The sequence below is a fragment of the Arvicanthis niloticus genome, chromosome 2 (genome assembly GCF_011762505.2).
Source record: "Arvicanthis niloticus isolate mArvNil1 chromosome 2, mArvNil1.pat.X, whole genome shotgun sequence".
Taxonomy (NCBI): domain Eukaryota; kingdom Metazoa; phylum Chordata; class Mammalia; order Rodentia; family Muridae; genus Arvicanthis; species Arvicanthis niloticus.
The window spans coordinates 50,229,248-50,242,802 of NC_047659.1; the positions used below are offsets into that span (position 1 = coordinate 50,229,248).

Here is a 13,555-nt window from a genome sequence, read left to right on the forward strand (position 1 = left end):
GCGGCGGCGCGCGGGGGCGGGCGAGGCCGCGCGGCCCGCGAGGGAGGCGGCGCGAGGCCGAGACGGAGGCGCGAGAGCCGGGCATGAGCGGCCGGCGGCCGGACGGTCGAGCCTGAGGGGGGGAAGCGCTCGCCGGGCGACGAGGCCCGGCGGCCCCCGCGGCACGAGCGAGCCGCCCCAGAGGCCCCCGCGGCAGCCCGGCCGAGCTGAGGCGCGCCCCTCTCCGCCTCCGCGCCGCCGGCCCGCCCGCGGCCGCCGCCCCGATGAGCTCGTACTTCGTGAATCCGCTGTACTCCAAGTACAAGGCGGCGGCCGCGGCGGCGGCGGCTGCGGCGGCGGCGGCCGCGGCGGGCGAGGCCATCAATCCCACTTACTACGACTGTCATTTCGCGCCCGAGGTCAGCGGCCGCCACGCCGCGGCCCTGCAGCTCTATGGCAACAGCGCCGCCGGCTTCCCGCACGCGCCCCCGCAGGCGCACGCGCACCCGCACCCGTCGCCGCAGCCCGGGTGCGGCGGAGGGGGCGGCCCGGGTCCCGGCCAGGACTACTTCCACGCCGGCGCGGGCATCCCGGCCGCTGCCTACCAGGCCGCCCCACCTCCTCCTCCGCACCCTCCGCCTCCGCCGCCGCCTCCCCCCTGCGGCGGGATTGCCTGTCACGGGGAGCCCGCGAAGTTTTACGGATACGATAACTTACAGAGACAGCCGATTTTTACGACCCAGCAAGAGGCCGAGCTGGTACAATATCCTGACTGTAAATCGTCCAGTGGTAATATTGGCGAGGACCCAGACCACTTAAATCAGAGCTCGTCTCCTTCTCAAATGTTTCCCTGGATGAGACCACAAGGTTGGGATGCGCTTTTTTTTTTTTTTTAAAGGAGGGAGAAAGGGAGAAATCTGCTTTCATCTCACGTTCTAGCTTTAAAACTCCCCTGCCCTTTCCCTCTCCCCCTCCTTTTCCTTCTGGTGTAGCCAATGTGGCTCTTGTACATAAACTAATACAGACTTTTAAAAAGTATGTAAAGATGGGGACAGAATAACTGTGAAGACCTTGTCTCTGCCTCTCTTGCCTGCACACCCTGTATCTGTGTCAGAATTAAAGACCACTGTGTATTTCACCTCTTAAGCCCGTTCCAGAAAACTCCAGCAGCATTCAGAAAATCAACCATTTAAAAAAAAAAAAGTTGATTTTCCTCCCCTTTTTCTTGTTGTTGTTTGTAATCAGCAGCTCCTGGTAGACGGAGAGGAAGACAAACCTACAGTCGCTTCCAAACCCTAGAGTTGGAAAAGGAATTCCTTTTTAACCCTTATCTGACCAGGAAGAGAAGAATCGAGGTCTCCCATACTCTGGCCCTCACGGAGAGACAGGTAAAAATCTGGTTCCAGAACAGGAGGATGAAATGGAAAAAGGAGAACAACAAAGACAAGTTTCCTGCGTCCCGGCCAGAGGCAAAGGATGGAGACCCCAAAAAGGAAGTCTCGGGGCTGGAGGAAGACCGAGCCGAAGGCCCCACAAATTAGACTCTACCTTTATATTTTTACCACAGACTATTAAGACTAATGATACCATAAGTATATACGGGTGGACACCACCGTTTCTCCCCTCTTGTTTTTTGGAAAGGACTTTACCTGTGCTTCAAGCTACCTTAATGTCACTGCTCTTGAGGTTTCTGCGCTTTGAAAGGGATTTGGGTGTTTTTAAAGAAAATAGTTTGTAGTATCGCATAGAAGCAGTCCTTGAGCTGTCTTATAGAAGGGTAATTTGATACCGACCTTGTAGCTATATTTTTATAATGGTAATTTTTAACGTCGGAGCTGGTGGTTTGCCTCAACAACATAAACTTCCTAATGATAGCACTAGATGATTGAATATAAAATGCTTTATTAATCAAACAAGTGCACTTGAACATTTTAAATCTTTATGGTGAGTAAATTAAAAGAAGTTTATTAATAATGTTTTTAAAATTATGCCTGCAGAATATCTACTTTATTATTTGATTAAATGTATTATTTATATTTTTTCTTTCTGCTTTTGTAACGATGGTTCAGGTGTCTTCTGGAGTACTTCCAGAAGGTTTCTTTGAGCATTTTGTAAATGTTTGTCAGGGAAGAGTCTGGGCCAAATATTGGAAAAGCACATTAGCTGAAGAGTGCAATGCATTGTCCAGGCTGCCGGCTTCCTTAAACTTGGGAAAGTTGTGCCAGTGACAGGAGTTTGAGGACAATGTCAAAATTGACATTTAGTCGTGCTTCTGTAGTCCATACAAATTATGGCCATTGAATAATTTAGAAAATTAATACTTGAAAACTAATTGCAACATTTTCACTAACTATTCATTCTGGCAAGTGGCCTTGCTTTCATTTTGAACCCCGCTTGTTATCGCCTGGGATTTCTAGGTCTCTATGCTCTGTGTTTCTGCTTTTTCAAGTAGGTGCCATATTTATTGTATTCTCCCTTACTGCTCCTGTGCTCGTTCGAAGCCAGCTTGCTGTGTTCATCTCAGATGTCGGTTGGTACGTCTATCCTCTGCTGTTCTTCAGGGAAGCCATGGCCTCGCCTGTGTGAAATGAGCCCTGAGTGCAAGCAGCCGCTCCAGAGCATAGCTCCCTAATAAAGAGATGTAATGTACCTCCAGAAGAGCAGAGCTGCTGTCCTTGATCGCCCGCCGAGAACACCATCCTCGCCAGTTACAGACAAGGACCAGGGCTCACATGGAGGCAGTGACCTAGTCAAGCCCTCTATTTGATAAGCGGGTGTGGGTTATATACTTCCTAAGTTGTTTGATGGTGGTGGTGGTGGTGGTGGTGTTATAGGGCCTCCTAGAGTGGGCTCACTATCCACACTTTTTTCATTAAATAATTCTGGCATAATACTGTGACAGCTTTGAACTTCAAAAGGATTCAAGTCAAGTCATAGGTCTGATGACCCAGAGTCCAGGTTACACCACAGCTTAATTCTAAAGAGTCCCAGTTGAAGCCGGGGTTTGGCATCTATTATTAACAGGATATCCATTTCCCATTTGGGGTTGTTCGCGCAGCTGCCTTTTTATATGGGGGTGGGGTGGGGTGGGGAGAAAAGAAGGGAAGGAAAGGAGGAATTCAAGTAAATATATTTCTCACGGAAAAAAATGGAAACACCTTAAAGTAGATATTGAGATCTGGCTGCTTTTTTAGCCACATTTACTTTTATGGGTGTGGGTTTTGTTTTATTGTTAATTTCCAGGCTGGTTTCTATTACATCAGTAAGAAAAACAGATTCTTTAGCTTTGGACCAGGTTCAGTGCCATGTGTTAGTGGGTGGTTTGTCTGCTATCTTGTGGATAGCGGTGGATTGGTACCGGCTGGGTTAAAGGCAAGTCACCACCTGGCTCTCCACCCAGGGAAGAGGCCATGGCTGTGACATTTGTCAACCTAAGCCCGGAAAGACGATTTAAGTCAGGAGTGGCCAAGGCTTAAACATTTGTACAGAGCAGACAGCTGCAAAGGCCAGTGTTGGGATTTGGGGATGTTTTGCTCTTCTGTACTGCCTGAACCAACCGATCTCCATGTTAGCTAGAGCAGAGAGCAAGGCCACCGCAGGCTGAGAGCCTAGCTGGGAAACAGCCTTAGGCATAAGCTACCTGAAGACCAGCACTGGCTAAACTTCAACTGCTTTTGATTTAAGGAACTCTTTATACTTTGCTATCTCTGGAGCTGGAAAGATGGCTCAGCAGTGAAGAGCACTTGTTGCTCTTGCAGAAAACCAAGGTTCCAGTTCCTAGCATCCATGTGGTGACTCACAACCATGCATAATTCCAGTTCCAGGAAATGGAATGTGGTACACTTACATGCATGTTGTCAAAACATTTCTACACACAGAATAAAAATCAATATATTTAAAAATTGTTATATCCCACTCAAGAATGCTCCCCCAAATATCACTCTTCAAACTATCAAATTTGGGAAGCTTTAATTAGGAAAAGGACCTACTAAGTGAATGAGTGGGAATAGAAATCAACAATAGAAAATGTAAAAATCTTTGACATTCTGACAGATTATACAGCTCTGAAAATGCACCTTTGTTCTGGGCCACACTGGTCCAAAGATTACAGATAAATCATAGATTCACACATACAGAAAATGTTGATAATAAATGTAAAAATGAATGTTTTTTTCTGCAGCTACCAAAAATCATAGGTTTCCAAATAAAGACCTTGAGAAATTATCCTCCCCCATTCCTCTCTTCCTCTCACCAGAGTTGGAACCCCACGCTCTTGATGGTGTCTCAGTAGAGAAGGACTAGCTGGGGAGCAAGCAAGACGATTTTCTGATTGGTTCAGATCTGTAAACAGTGAAGCACTGCAGCAAGAAAAGAACTTTTTTGCTGCATAAATTTACATAAACCTTCAGAGACCTTGTAAAACCAGGTGGAGCTTTTCTACCCTGAAAGGAGACCTAGAGAAGTCTGTAATTCCAGAAAAATCAGGAGCCCCTCAGTGTGAAACTGGCTAAAAGAGAAAAGCCTTCTGAGCGACTAGACAACACTAGAGCCAGAAAGACAAAGAGAGGGTGTGGTTGTCTTTTTAGAGAAATGTCAGTTCAAGGATACCATTTTTCTGAGTGGTGTTGCTTGCCTCTGCACAGCAGACAAACATGGCTGCCTCTCTGTGCTGTCTCTTCCCATCCCTCTCTTCCCATCCCTCACTTCCCCAGACTGAAAAGGCCAGCCATAAGCTCTGCTTTTATTTGGATAGAGGGCAGATGATACAGAGGCAAATTGAGATTAGTTTTTAGAATGTTTTAGAATTGAACAATCTCTACCCACTTCCATGTGTACAGATCAGGGAATAAGCAGCAGCTTGGCCATTTACGTGTGTAATCACACTGTTTAATTCACTGCAGAAGAATCCATATTCAGCGTCTGTCCTCCGTATCTTTGGTGTTTGCTGAATCCTTGGATGTCTAGTTGTGGAAAGGGGAAGAGGGGAAAAAACCATTTTAATGGACCAGCAAAATTAGGGCCCACTGGCCTTTTCAAGAATCAAGAATTTTCCTGACAGATGGTGGCAGAAACCCTTTAATTAAAATTATCCAAGGTCATCAGAATTTTCTCTTGGGATACAAATGGCCTGCACAAAAGGATGCTATGCATTTCCAACTTAAGTTCTTTTCCACTAGTAACTTACAGGGTAAAAAGATGTTTCTGGCAGAGAGCTTCAACCTCTCATGCAGATACCTAATAGACTGTTCTGAAAAGACTTAGCAGGCGGTGGTCCACAGTGCCCATGAGAGGAACTTGCAATAGCATTGACTTTCAGGTGGCGCTCACCAGAGAGCTTCCCAGTGACAATATAAAGGTGATATGACTCCAACCTTTGAGGAATTTTTTTCCTAGATAGTTCTTTTCAAGAACAGATAAAGCAGGTTTTCTTCCCAGAGCTGCATTGAACATTTTTCAAGGGCCAAACATGAGGGCTAGGGGCTGAAATGATTGAAAGAAGATCACAGAGGACTAGTATTAACTTCCCCAATAAGCAAGAATTGATCTTAGGGACTAAAGTGAGGGATTGGAGGGGGTGTGTGTTCCTTTCTGTGGCAATAGATTAAAAACTCAGTCGTGGGTGCTCAAAATGGCATTTCAGAGAGGTAGACAAGGATTCACATGTATGTGATGGCCTTTGGGATGGTTGGATGCTCCCTCACCACAGAAACCCACAGGAGACGGGAGGGACCCTAATTTAGGTTGGAGCCAAGTGGGAAATGAATATGCTCTCTTGGCCTGTGCCAAGAGATGTGGCTTTCCGGAAATGAGCGGGTAAAAACTGGGAGTGCCTGGTTTTCCTTCTGGCAAGTGTTTTTGTGAGGGAGAGGAAGAGCATAGCCAAGTGACCAACGTGGGGAGGAAAGACATGGGACTGGGGGAGGCGCTGTGGGGTGACATCCCCGGAGCTGGAGCATTGCTTGCTCTCACTTTCCTCCCACATGGCGGCCAATTGCACAGATTGTTTGAGCCAAACAAGAACAAAAATACCCAGTAACACCTAGAAAAGGTGTATGTGTTTGGTGTGTGTGTGTGTGTGTGTGTGTGTGTGTGAGAGAGAGAGAGAGAGCGAGAGAGAGAGAGAGAGAGAGAGAATATGAGAACACAGAAACACAGAGGGTGAGAGCTAGAGAGAACTGATGCACACACACACACACACAGAGAGAGAGAGAGAGAGAGAGAGAGAGAGAGAGAGAGAGAGAGAGAGAATAGAGAGAGAGAACAGAGAGAGGAAAAAGATTCCGAAGAGAAAGAAAAAAGAAAAAGGAAAGAAGAAAGATAAAAAGAGGAGGGGTCGTAAGGAGAGAGAGGAGAGAAAGAGAAGAGGAAAAACATGGCGCTCGCGAGCTGTATGTGCAAAATCCGCAAGGAATTGCAGTAAATTCCTTTTTGTTTGAAGAAAATTTACAACTTGGTAATAGACCTTTTTATGACCTATTTGCGGTCGTCATTGGCTGCGGCTGGTCATGTGCAGGCGCCGCTCGCCTTCACGGCCTTTTTCCTGATTTCCCAGGCGAATTTGCCCCCGCATTCTGCTTTCCCAGAGCCTCACCCCCTCTTTTTCTAACCTTTGTCTCTGCAGAGGTGGGCTCTAGTCGGCGGCTGCGGGATCGCGTGGTCCGCAGCGGCCTGGGCTCCCGCCGCGATTCCACGGCAGCTCGCCCCCGGTCGCGATCGCCGCCGCCTCTGGAGCCGGCGGGGAGCCCGGAAGGAGCCCCGGGCGCCGAGCCACCCGCCGCCGCTCACACTCCTGCGGGGAGCCGACCGCCTGCTTCGCCAGGGCGACCCCGGCCGCGCGCTTCCCACCCGATCTCTCCAGCAACATGAGCCCAAACCCGCCGCCCAGGGTGAGCGCAGCCCGGCAGCGCCCGAGGGATTCCAGCCGCCGCCCGGGCCGACCGCCCGCAGCTCCGCACCCTCCGGGTAAGAGCTACCCTGCTGGCGCTGGAGCTGCCCGCGCCACCGCCTCGGGCAATGGGTGCCACTTCCCCAGCTCCCTGCATTATCCAAGAACCTCGGGATCGCTCTCTGTAAGTCCCTTGGGACTCGAGGTAGGGTCCCGCTAGGCTCAAAAGTGCATAGGGGACTCCTTCGTTCCCCACCCCACCCCCAGAGATCCCTTGACTTGGAAACCCGCAGATCCCGAACCCCCTCCCCCAATCCGCCTTGGGAAGAAGAATGTGCAAATGGTTTCTGGACTCAGCTTGGCTGGGGGTGGGGGTCAGTAAAGGTTTCGTTTAGTATAGAATACTGTGTTTCTGTGGTTTGATGGTGGTCAGAGCTACCCTAGGTTAACAGGTGTTTTTTGAGGGTTGGGTCGTGGGTGGGGGTGGGGCGGCTTTGGTGTATTCTGGATGTCTTTCCTGAGTGAGGCCAATTTTTAGGATCTATAGTTTATTGGACCTTGTGTATAAAGACGCTTTAGTTATTTTAAAACGTTTCTCTAATTCTTAAGGGGGAAATGGTAATAACCCAAGCTAGGTTCCTTCTGCATCCGATAATGTGTCAGGTGAATTTGGACTATTTTATGTCACGAAATGGATGTTTGCTATGGGAAGTAATATCAGAAAATCTGGTACAGGTTTTAGGATAAACCCAATAGATATTTGAGAAATGCGAGGCATTTCTACGTTCAAACATCGCGTGTGTTTCTCATTTGTCAGAGCAATGAAAGAGTAGATCTTTTTGCTTTCCAAATGCGTTGTGGTATTTTTTTTTCATTTTCCAATAATCACCATACTGCAATATTTTCTCTACTTTGAAACTACTGAACCAAAACACACAGGAAAAAAGAAAATCTTTGCAGAACATAATGTTGTTTTACTCCTCAAAATTTTGGATGGTATTTGACGATGCATTTTGAAACCCCTATTTCCTGTTCCTTCATGAATACATAAGGAAACATTGAAACCTTAGACAATCTGCCGCATTGCGCATGAGGCTGCACATGATGGTGGGCTATAATCCCTAACGTGCCTATTGACAAATCTTTACTGTATTCCAGTATTACAGTGTTGGTTGTACAATATTTGTGAACAATAGGTGGTATATTTGTAAAAAGGTGGGTTTTTGTTGGTTTGTTTTTTGTTTTTTAAATTAAGGATGGAATCACTCTCATTTTAAAATGGAGGACCAGTTGATGTCTGCAGAATTGTCCTGGGTCAGTAACTCTGACGGCTCACTGTCTCTGGAGTGGGTTTTTGTTTTTCATTTTATTTTTATTCAGAGTGTCTGTATCTTATAAGCGGTTTCCTATTACACAGTGATGACACTGAGATCAGCCTCTGATAGTGAGAGGAAGCATTCCCTTTTGAAATCAAGCTCCTTGACTGGGTTCATAGGCCCTGCAGCTAGCTAGCTCCATTGAAGTTGGGTGGGGCTCAAGGACTTGATGGTCTGAGACAGGGTGGGGCTGGGGGTGGACTTGGAGTTCTGAGGCTGGGTAAGACTAGGGTGGGCTTGGTGCTCTGCCGGCCAGGTTGTAGGTTTGGGGTTTCAGCTGCTTTTTCCTGGGTTTGGTGACCCAGCCTGCTTCAGTGACTAACATGGTTCTGATTACATGGAGGAAGGTAATGCCATGTGCAGACATGGAGGATCGAGGGTATCTGTGTAAGCCCTGTGATGATATTAAAAGCTTATTGGAAAGATATTGGAAAGAAAATGATTGGTTGCAACTTGAGAAATAAATGTTTGGGAAGTCGCACATTTTCTCTACAAGGAAAGGCTAAGAGGCTGGCACCGCCATACTGCCTTCATTGTCTCTGTGAACCTAACAACAACAAAATAAATAAAGAAATAAAGAAAGAACATGGAGAGAAAAAGAAACGAAATTTAAAGGTTGTTCGGAGCCTAAGAGCTCACAGAGGTTTGTGGGCAAAACTCCCAGGGTCCTGAGTCCAAACCTCTATTTATAGACTGGGGAGCCAATGTCCTGGCCTTGGTTTCTTCTTGTGTGGACAGAGGAGCTGGGAGTGCAGTCTCTGGAAAGGCTAGAGAAAAAAAAAAGCGAAGTTCGCCATTACAAATGTAGCCAAGAAACCTGGCTGAGAACCAACCGTCTTTTTCCTATCAAGATCTTTCTACTAATACGTATATTTTGCCAGAATTCTGTTCTCTGAGCCCAAGAGGCAGGGGAAACCGGAACAAAGACAGTATTTCACCCTGGGCTGGCAGGCAGCTGTTAGAGGTGTTTACGGCCTTGTCGCAGTGCGGCGGGCCAGTGAGGGTATGCGGGGGCACAGGAAGCTGTGGAGAAGCAACCAAGAATTCCGATTTAAATCCAATTTAGGTGCACTTTTTCGGAAATGATAAAAATAGATACCATTGTTTCAAAGGAAAGTATCTCCTAGACTTGATAGCTTTGCAAAACTAAAAGCGAAATTATGCTCTCTAAACCCCAGGGTGGTGTTTCCTCTCTACATTAACAAATGACAGGGGGAAGCTGCACCCCATATGTGAAAATTCTGATCCGAAGACAACACTGAGTGTCCATGAACAGAGATGTTGTTGATTTGACGGAACCAGACTAGCAAACTAGAAAGATTGATTGAGGCATTAATTCAGATTTTCCTGTAAAAGAAAACTAGGTTTCCTGCCCCTTTAGATAGGATTTTCGAGTCCCTCCACAACCAGGCACTGGAGTAGCGCGCGGTGGAGCCCAGGCACTGTGCTTGAGGTGGGCATTGCTCAGAGCCTCTGCAGTGCGGGGCTGCGCACGCCCAGCGCATGTGCAGTGAAATAGCCCAGCCCAGGGATTGACCGAGCACTACACAGACTGGGGGAGGGAGCAATAGGAGGAGATAACCAGACCCATTACCCCTTCCTTAGGATTTGCTGCCCATCATTTCTTCCAGCTTTTCATCTAAAGATAGCCACTAATTTATTTACTCTTGACTACAATTACTTTCAATCTTAGACTTAAACCACCCCACCCTAACGTGTCTGCACATTAGAAATAGGTTGCAAATATGAGCTAGTAGTGAGTAGATTTTTTTCTTTTCCAGTTGTGTATACACACACACACACACACACACACACACACCCCTCAGAAATACATTTTTTTTTTCAGGCTGCACTGCCTGCTCTTGGAAAAGGCCTTTCTTCCTGGCGCCCGTTCAAACTGACAAACTTCGCGACAACCATTCTCGGATCTTATTAATACACCAGCACAGCACGTACACAGCACAGCTCAGGCTCAGCAGAGAGCAATCAAGTAAATAAATAAGTAAATAAATACATGAACAAACGAGGGATTTTCCTCCTGTCTCGCCTAATCAATGGGAGACGCTCGCCTCTGCGTCACAAGCTTGTTGTTTGAGCTGGGAGTGGGGCGGTGAGAGGTAGCCTCAAGGACTTTTGATTCCTTTTTGCCTCTCCAGTGGACGCGGAAGGACCAACTTCTGATTCCCCAGGAAGTGCCTGGTCCTGGTTTTCTAGGACTGGTGGTGTCCCTTTTTGGCTGTCTGGAGCTTTGTCCAGGAGGAGGCGCTGTAGGACAAGCGTCTCGCTGCCTTCGCCGATGCTGCAAATGCCCTGGGTGGGAGGGGAATGGGAGAACACAAGAGCCACCCCTTCCTCTGCCCCGCCTTCCACCTCAGCTCGCTCAACGTGCGTGACATCAGACAAGGGTGGGTGGTGTGGTCACTTATCCGCTAGTGCCTTCAACAGAGGCATCTCTGAGGTCCTTGGAGCCTGAAAACTGATTCTGGGGTGAAAGGCCACCTTGTTTCCCTCGCCGACCCAGAGGGGGCGTTATTTCCTCACTCTGTTCTCTAGGAGCAGGCAACCAGATTTTGTGGTAGAACAAGCTGTTGCTAAATCACAGGACCCCAGTGAGACGCAGCACCCCATGAACAGCTTCAGTTCCTGCTTTTTACTTGTCCCAAGTTCCCCGTACCCAGAACGGGCAGCTTGGGAGAGCACAGTATGGGTGGAACCCCTTTCTAGCAAGGCAACTGACCTCTTCCTGCCTATTTAGAACAGGGCCTGGGCCTGACTCTCTGAAAGTCTGAGGAAATCCCACCCCGCACTCCACAGCTTGAGAATCAGACAGATGTGTGGATTTCTGTCCCCAACACCACTGTGCTCATTGTAGGCCTACTGTGTGCTTCTCTGGCTGGTCTTGGTTCAAAGGTGACATGACCTCCATTAACCCAGACTCATGGATCCTCTGTTGTCCCCTAGCAATGTCCCCCTCTTCATTAATTTAGGGCGATAATTCTCAGGAAAGGTCCATGTGACCCAAGTGTTTAGATAATGAGGTTTCTAGGTTCCACCCCAAACACCCTGAATTCCAATCAAGAAGCAGTGTCCAGGCATCCTGAAAACACCCTCCCCAAGGCAATGAGGGTATGTGTAGTTAGGTTGGAGAGCCATGGGTTAAGGGTGTCTCCTGCTTAGCTCTTTATTCTCCCGATCCTGAGTTTCTTCTCTGTCTACACTGGGCATACCCAGAGCCCCTGGAGCTGCAATCATGACTATCTGTTTTGAAGTTAGCACACTATAGGTGAGTAATTTCTTCCATTTTTATGGATGGAATTGTTGGGTCTACTCATTCCTCACACTGGGTTTGGGAAGCTCAAAGCAGGTTCTAAGCTAAGTTCAGGCCTAATTGGATTCAAACCCTCCATGTATTTGCTGCTTGACCTTAGGTGAGGAGAACATCTTTGAGTTTGTTTCCTCTTTTGAAAGTAGGAAGAGTAAGAGTATCATCAAGAGTTCTTATGAGGATCTTACCTTTTAAAGACAGGATGCCATTGTGTTACCAGACTGGCCTTGAACTTACGCCAATCCTTCTGCTCCAGTCCCCAGGGTACCATGGGGTGTAAGCCCACCACACAAGTCTTGATTTTTTACTTCCATGTTACTTTTGTATTGAGCACAATACTAATGGTGTTGAGTGTACTTATTAGTTAAGTACTTAAAACAGTGCTTTGGCACATACAAATTTAAATTTAACACTTGGCCCTTAATAGCACTGGCTCTGCTTTCTCATAAGTAAGACCTTGGCTTTTACAGGCAAAAGAGACTAGCGGGTTTACTCACTAAATCCTTGAGTTTTATGGAGGATAAAAGAGACCTGAGCTGGACATGATGGATCATGCCTATAGTTCCAGAACTAAGGAAGCTGCAGCAGAAGAATCAACATTTGAATTTGAGGTCAGCCTGGGCTTTACATGGAGTTCAAACTCAGCCTAGATTGCTTTGCTTAGCAAGTCCCCATCCCAATGAGACAAAGCAATAAGATAAAAGAAGTCTTGGTCAGGTCTCATCAGCAATGGCCTCTCAGAGCTCCCAGTCTACTACCTACACACAACTGGGTTCCACCCAGGAGGAACGAGCTCTTGGCTCCTTAACAGGTAGCCTCACACTCCAGTAGGTGTATTTTGTCTCTCTTGTTCTCACTGTCAGGTCCCCGAGTCCCTTCCAACATCACCCTCTTGTCCTGTCAGCTACACACCCCCAGAGGATCATTCTTCTACACTTCCAGGGCATCCTAGTCTCATGGAACATGAATGGGATGGAATAAGAAAGCAAAAAGTCAGGCCCCTCTCCCTAGATTAATCTACCTGCACCCTATGATTTAGGCGTCATGGCTATCACTAAACTCAAGACCCAACTTGGGCAAGAGAAATGACAAACTGTGCTTTCAGAAGGACTTGTCCTTCAAGTTTGCAAAGGCCCTTCCATTTCTTTGAAAGAAACAAACAAGAATTTAGAGCCAGGACCCTATTGCAAAGCTCACACTTGTCACAAACTGTCAATCCTCCTGCCTCAGCCTCTCAAATGTGATGATTGATTGTAGGTGTGTGCCTCTGCGCTTGGTTGAAAATGTTCTCTTTTATGAAGAATTTCATAAACACCACTTCAGGCTGTAACCCGCACATATGTGTACACTCTCTGAGGCCAGGTTTCCAGCTCTTTAGTTCTGGCCTCCACCACCATTTTCCAAGCTACTCTTGAGTACACCAAGCCTCTGAGACAGGTTACCCTGAAAACATACAGAGTTTCTCCTCCCTCCAGTGTGTGCCTTGTAAAGTCGAGTCTATAGCCTAAGGGAGCAACAGGCCATCCAATTCCTGTGCCATGGAGCCCAGATCTCTCTAGCACTTACATACTCATCTTGGAACCACAGAAGACTATTTCTAGCCTCTGACCCCAAGTCAGACATCCTGCCTCCAGGCACGCATCTGATATGGAAGGTTCTTGTATCCTACTGAGAGCTTTTTTCTTTAGGATCTTCCTTTCCTTACGGAGAACTCTAAACTAGTAAGTCTCTCCATTGAGAGGAACTTCAGTAGTGTAATGCCGGGAGGACAGAATCACATTTCTCCATTGCTTGGGAATCCATGTTCACTTCCTCTCTGGCTCTAACCCTAGCCTATGTCCTTAAGCACAAGTCCTGGGCAGACTCCTTGCACAACATGTCTGAGGCCCAGGGATTCAACCAAGGCTTCACCATACCTGTCCTTACTTGTTGTGCAAACATTTAGCTTGAGAGCTCAACTTCCTCTCTAGACAACAGGCCTCTTACTGA

At 47.4% G+C, this 13,555-nt stretch overlaps 1 protein-coding gene across 4 annotated transcripts; it reads left to right on the plus strand.

Moving 5' to 3' along the window:
* The first annotated feature begins 214 nt into the window (after positions 1-214).
* Hoxd8 (homeobox D8) lies at positions 215-3,036 on the plus strand. 4 transcript variants are annotated; one of them, XM_076928924.1, is made up of 3 exons: positions 215-846; positions 1,228-1,367; positions 2,432-3,036. In XM_076928924.1, exons 1-3 carry the CDS (start codon positions 264-266, stop codon positions 2,609-2,611), a joined length of 903 nt encoding a protein of 300 aa, XP_076785039.1. In that variant the 5' UTR covers positions 215-263; the 3' UTR covers positions 2,612-3,036. The 4 variants fall into 4 exon arrangements, with proteins under 4 accessions (XP_076785039.1, XP_076785038.1, XP_034352206.1 ...); XM_076928923.1 differs by having other exon boundaries at positions 220-846; positions 1,225-1,367; positions 2,432-3,034; XM_034496315.2 differs by lacking the exon at positions 2,432-3,036 and having other exon boundaries at positions 231-846; positions 1,228-1,754.
* The last annotated feature ends 10,519 nt before the right edge of the window (positions 3,037-13,555 follow it).

Bases quoted from the DNA above. Each gene is read 5' to 3' on its own strand.
- Hoxd8 (XM_076928923.1), top strand. From the start codon at position 264: ATGAGCTCGTACTTCGTGAATCCGCTGTACTCCAAGTACAAGGCGGCG. The intron at 847-1,224 runs GTTGGGATGCGC...GTTTGTAATCAG, and splicing joins TCCCTGGATGAGACCACAAG to CAGCTCCTGGTAGACGGAGA. The intron at 1,368-2,431 runs GTAAAAATCTGG...TTTTTCAAGTAG, and splicing joins TGGCCCTCACGGAGAGACAG to GTGCCATATTTATTGTATTC.